A 6,218-nucleotide genomic window follows, 5' to 3' on the forward strand; every position below is an offset into this window, starting at 1 on the left:
TTCATGAGGCCCTTGGACAGTGGATTGATTGATTGATTGAGTATTGTTTTACGTCCCATTCGAGAATTTTTCACTCATATAGAGACGTCACCATATACCGGTGAAGGGCTTCAAATTTTGACCTTTACTCGGCACTCAGGGCCATTGAGCAGTGAGGGATCTTTATCGTGCCAACGTCTGCCGTGACACGGGGCCTCGGTTTTTAAGGTCTCATCCGAAGGACCCTGGACAGTGGAAGACTTTGGGTTTCGCTTAATAGGTACTTAGATTATTGATTAATCTTTACTTTTTATTTTTGAAAAGTAAGTATTAACTTTTCAACAGTTGCAAAACTTTAATCTATTTGTAAATGCCAAATAGGCATGGCACAGAACTTGCATCAAAGACCTGGGAGGATGTTTATGATCCCGATTTCCCCCATAATGATGGCCATCTTTGACCTGTTGCTGTGTATTCCACCAACCAGCGTGAAGTGTGAGACAACTTTCTTACAGATGAAGTTCATAAAGACTTCTAGGCGGACCAAGCTGAAACCATCAACCCTAAATGATCTGCTGACTGTGAAAATCGAAAGTTCCCGTGTGGAAGAATATGACCCAGAGTCTGCTTTAAATGTTTGGCCAGTATGTTATCAGTCTTTTGAAAACATTTAAATATCACTATTTAGTGAGATTACTGTAGGATTAACAACAAATCTGAAATGAACACTTTGATATAGCATTTTTGGATGTTTTTAAAATGGATTTTCTTTGGTAAAATAACTGATAAATCCGTCACAAAAGATTATTTAATCTAAATATTTCTAAAATACATGAGGATACATGTACCTAGATTTAAATTTGTAAATGTGATGTCATAAAGGGCATGGCATTATTATGTTCCGTATTTGAGTCTAAACTATAATTACAACAAAGTTTTTATTAATTGATACAAAAAATATAAGACAATCGTTGCCCTCTGATTTCATACAAACCATAGTTTTATTGACCTTGGTGCTTGAGTGATATAACTTTCCATAAGACCGACATATATAGAGGTTGACTACATGATTATATACTTAATTGTAATATCTACTAAAACACAAGATGATTTTCTTAATAAATAATTATTTATGATTAATTGCGTTTGGATTTGTTTTTTTTTTTTTTTTTTACATAATACCCCATATTATTAAGACATCTGATGCTCTAAAATCGTCGTTTAGACCAATAATAACTAAACGTTTAAAAACCTTTTCATCTTAATTCTTAAATCCAAATAAAAGAATGAAAATTAACAAGAGCAGCTCTAAGCGGAGCATCCCCTCGCGCCAGGAACTTCACCGGTAATAGCAATGTCTCCTTACGAGAGAACAATTCTCAAGAGGGACGTTAAACAAGATACAATCATCTAGGCCTAGTAATCAAGGGTACCAAGTATTACTATATAAATTTTAAAATAAGGTAAAGAAATTAAAATGTATTGCAACACTAATTAAATTTTAACAAAAGTCAAGGTGGATATCATCGGGGGGGGGGGGGGTTCATTACAAGCATATACGTGATTGGGCAGTTTCCCTTATTCCTAGCAGAAACATATCACGTATGCTCTAAATTTCATTAATTTACCTACCTAAGTAAACCTCATAGTAGCATGCAACATGCATCAAATCTGAAAATACGCACGAAAGGAATATTTTTTGTCGTGAAAAATGACAATATACCGGTGTTGAGATGTCAATGAAACTTGTGAAACTTTATATTTATAGATTTCGAGAATTACGTGCGCCTCGAGATTAAATTCCACAGGCCCCAATTGTAAACAGATACGTGTGGTAATTTGGTATTGAAACCGCGACGTTCATCAAATTATTTCAGTAACTCAGTGACAGTGATGACACTTTTAATTCATACAAACTTTCTCAAGATACGCACAATAATATGACAATACACAAATACAAAGTAGAACTCTATCAAAACAACCCGTTTTTTAACCTGTTAAATTTACCGGAAATGAGTATTGTCAACTCGTACATAAAATTGCAGGGTTTGAAGGTAGTAAAAACGCGATATTTTAAGAACTCTTTCACCGATTAACTTGAAAATGAATAGGGTTCGTCCTTTTACAATGCCACATAAGTATGTGAAGGCTGAGAAATAATAGTGCAAAAGTTCTCTTTAAATCTTGCCCACAAGCAGTAATCGACACACTAACATACGCACAGCAGCGATGCTATATCCCCTCTGCAACTAGTTGTGCGAGGGGATAAAAATATATCTTAATCCAAAAGCGATAAAATAATAAACATAATAGTCTACAACAAACTTATTACATTGAGGACACATCCCAACCGTAACTATTTATACTGGTTTTATTGGTTGGTACATGTAGGTACCGTGTACTTCCTTGTTAAAATCTTTATATTTACTGGCAGCTTGGATAGATCTATTACTTATCCAATACAAAACTCTAAGGTTTCATAATACATAATATATTTATCGTTTACTTTATATATATATATATATATATATATATATATATATATATATATATATATATATATATATATATATATATATATTTCAGTTCTTCTTGTAGATTGTAAGGAACTTCGTGAGAATGGTCAAACTAATTCTGATGTGTATGAAATTTACCCATTCGGGACCAGCTCCCGTCATATCAGAGTGTACTGTGACATGGAGATAATGGACGGAGGGTGGACGGTATGTACCTTTGTTATAAACCTTGTGTTAGGCAGGTAGTAAGATAATCTAGTTCGTGTAAACATTTTTCGTTTGTCAACCTAAGTAATGTATATTTTAGCCAAGAAAATACCGTAAAGACAGAATTTTTATCGATGATTTAATTTTGGCTTTTAAGTGAAGTTAAGGTCGTTAAGATGAATTGTCTATTAAATACATTCCGTGTCTAAGCTTAGAAAAATTTTGCTTGGCATTTTAAAAATATAGAGAATTATTTTTCTTTAAGGGAAAATTTGCATTTCTTCTCAGAATTACTCATTTTATCTTCCTCTAAAATACAACTTAAACAGGTCACATGTATAATAAATAAATCCTCGCAGATGACGCCTAGGTTTTTCTTTTCGACGGATATGATAAAGCAAATATTGTTGTAAATAATTATTTATATTTTGTTTTTCTGATACAATATTTTCTTTGTTTTTTTTTCTTTTTTCAACGATTTCAAGCCCATTCCTTAAAAGCAATCTTAACGACTTGATTTTCAATTTAATTTGATGACACAAAGCATCTCTATAAACGTGTTTGTTTCTTTCAACATGCAAGAATATTACTTGGTTATTTCTAATACAAGCAAAAATGAGTTTTTTCTTCAATGATAATGTCGATTCTTGTCAGTCAAAGTGCATTGTTTCCACATTAAACGTTATACAACTCATCGATGAATGACTTATGGCTCTCGTCTTGCTTCTGTTTAAATAATCCGTGTCAGAAATCAAATAAAATGTATTTGTTAATACACTATGGAGAAATGTTTGAAGATTTACCATAATCAAACTTAGTGAGAGTCATTTTTATATTCTTGGAATAATACCTGAGAAATGATCTTAGTATTGATGAGAGAGCTTAACTGGAAGCTTTGTATATAGTATAAATATTTGATTAGCAGGAATGTCTACTTACTTAAATTCAAATTAAAGTCATAATTATACTACAAAAAACTCTGGCAATTATAGCCGAAGGAATCCTTTTCTAGCTCAAAAATAATTCTTCATTTTTTATGATTTTTAATGATTGAACAAAAAATCTTCATCTTTCAAGGCCATTCAAAAGCGAGTATCTGGATCTCTGAGATTTGATAGGAATTGGACGGAATACAAGAATGGTTTTGGTTCACCGGAACAGGATGTTTGGATAGGTAAAATAATTTTGATTAAAATCCATAATCCAAATGATATTTGTAGCGATGTTGGGACAAAAAAATTCATAAATCCCGAGTTTTAAAGGGAAATATTTTCTGATTGAAAAGGCTTGAGAATAGAATATGATTTTCACATAATGGAAATTTTACAAAAAACAAATAACTGTTGTAGCCATTTTACTGATATCAAATATATCAATGTTAATACAGGAAATGACGTAATCCATCAGTTAACAAAGAGAAAGGACTGCTCCCTCTATGTTTCCATCACACTAGTGAATGGTACTAGACTGTATCAGTTGTACGATGGATTCACTGTTTCTGATGAATCAGAGAATTATAAACTTTCCCTGAAGGGGGCTACCAGGGGAACCGTAGGTAGGTGTCTGTTAGAAGCTACTTGAGGTTTAAGTTGAGGTATAAAAGACGTCATATATGTATGTGTAGACGTCGCGCACAGAATTGGGGCCCGTTTTGTAACGTCAAAATAGCGTCATTAAAACGCTTAAAGTTTACGTCCAAGTGAAAGTACTGAAACATCCCAATCAGAAATATTGATTTTTTTCTTACGAGAATCTTTTTTTTCCCGATTATCTTGTCTTCTTTCATTCCCTTTTTTCCTTCTTTTTTCACTAATTAATACTTTATTCTGCTGATGACAGATTTGTATTTCTCTTAAAAATGCAAGTAAAACTATTTTTGACGTTACGTTGTCTAAGCACGAAAACGTTAAAAATTGAATGCGTAACAGACTAGACATCCAGTTTTTGCTCTGTTTTCTTTAAAAAGGTTTAAATTCTTTCTGTTTCTCTTTATATAAAGTTTCATTTATTTGCACATTTCGAAAATAAGATTTTTATCAATAACAAGTATTCCGGTTAAACAGAAAAGAGCTCACATCTCTCATATACGTCTTTTAAAATATCATAATACGCTAATTTGTGTCAGAGTAACAAAACCGACCAGACATCAAAATCACTCTACCATCTCTTCAAATACTTGTTTATATCTTTTTAAAGAAACATGTGTCTACTTCTTGATTTGGACATTTTATTTCTCCCTTTAGTTTTACCAAAAGAACTTGTTATATGGGAAAAATTCTTTACCAAACATTCCATCTCTCCTTGTTAATTGCCAAAATCACTTCCTAATACGGAATGCTATTATTTTTACGAACAATCGGAATCGGGCAGTATTGGAAATTTATTAATGAATTTTGTATGAAATCATCACAGGACATTATAGAAGCTTTGTGTAAATTGGCGGAAAGATCCATGTGGTCAAAACGAAAAAAATGCCTAAAAACGACTAGCGCCCGTCTTTCAGTGTTACAAGTTACGCAATTACGGTTACTCATTACTATGCGCGACGTCGTATTACTTACTGTTCGAAAGGAGTTTATCATCACATAAATGTAGCAAGTAAAGCAACAATCTCAAAAGAAAATTTATCTTTTTTTGTCATATTCCTAAACTTTTTGCAAACCAAAACCCTTTTGAACAGTCAATTTACAAACTCATCTTTTAGCAATTTGATGTTTAGGAGTCATATTTATGATATTCAGTGCTCGCGTTAAATCAGAATCTTTATTATGTGTTGTTTTTATGTTGTATGTTCTATGTGTACAGGTGACAGTATAAGAAACACTTATATTCCTGCCTTTAATGTGCCTGGGATGTACTTCAGCACCTTAGACAGGGATAACGATAGACTGGGTGGTGATAGCTGCGCTGTTTATAATGGGGGAGGATGGTGGTTCAATGCCTGTCACCAAGCTTTCCTCAATGATCCCTGGGCCTCACCAGACTGGAGTTATGTATGGGATCCATACATATCAAGGACGGGACAGAAGTGATGGGGACGCTGATGCTCATCAAGCGTCATTAATTACACCATTTACCTCATCAATAAATGCTCACGACGTGTGACCACTCCAAGGAGACGCTTACTCGTCATAGGCACCTGTTCTTTCCTGCCCTGTTCACGAATTGCATTTTTTATAGAATTTATTAGATTGATTACTGTTTGTTATACATTTTTAACCTTTTTAATAATGTATGCTTAGTAAAACATTGTTATTGTCTCAAACATCGGAGAATCTGAGATACCGAAAATAAAATACTTTGAAAATAATGGAATTGGGATTTTTAAATTATTTCGACATATGTATGAATTTCGAGTTATCGTGTTTGAGACACCAACATTTAATTTCATATGTTTTGATGATTCCATGAACACTTTTAACAGAATTTTTTTGGGAACAGTGAGTATTTATACAGGTAGTAACTGCAAAAGTCATGTATTTCTAATGGACAAAAAGCATGTACATGTATATGTCT

General features: G+C 33.0%; 1 protein-coding gene across 1 annotated transcript; it reads left to right on the plus strand.

The window, feature by feature from the left end:
* The first annotated feature begins 425 nt into the window (after positions 1-425).
* Positions 426-5,734, plus strand: LOC133198342 (fibroleukin-like). Its single transcript, XM_061334446.1, has 4 exons — positions 426-623; positions 3,780-3,876; positions 4,090-4,257; positions 5,508-5,734. The coding sequence occupies exons 1-4, from the start codon at positions 426-428 to the stop codon at positions 5,732-5,734; spliced, it is 690 nt and encodes a 229-aa protein (XP_061190430.1).
* The last annotated feature ends 484 nt before the right edge of the window (positions 5,735-6,218 follow it).

The sequence above is a fragment of the Saccostrea echinata genome, unplaced genomic scaffold (assembly GCF_033153115.1).
Source record: "Saccostrea echinata isolate AGI-Se365-2 ecotype Australia unplaced genomic scaffold, CSIRO_AGI_Sech_v1 ptg000033l, whole genome shotgun sequence".
Classification (NCBI taxonomy): Eukaryota; Metazoa; Mollusca; class Bivalvia; order Ostreida; family Ostreidae; genus Saccostrea; species Saccostrea echinata.

What these genes read in the sequence shown, in the direction of transcription:
- LOC133198342 (XM_061334446.1), top strand. Translation starts at nt 426, where the DNA reads ATGGCCATCTTTGACCTGTTGCTGTGTATTCCACCAACCAGCGTGAAG. An exon ending in CTGCTTTAAATGTTTGGCCA is followed by an intron (nt 624 to 3,779) that starts GTATGTTATCAG and finishes TCATCTTTCAAG; the next exon opens with GCCATTCAAAAGCGAGTATC. An exon ending in GGAACAGGATGTTTGGATAG is followed by an intron (nt 3,877 to 4,089) that starts GTAAAATAATTT and finishes ATGTTAATACAG; the next exon opens with GAAATGACGTAATCCATCAG.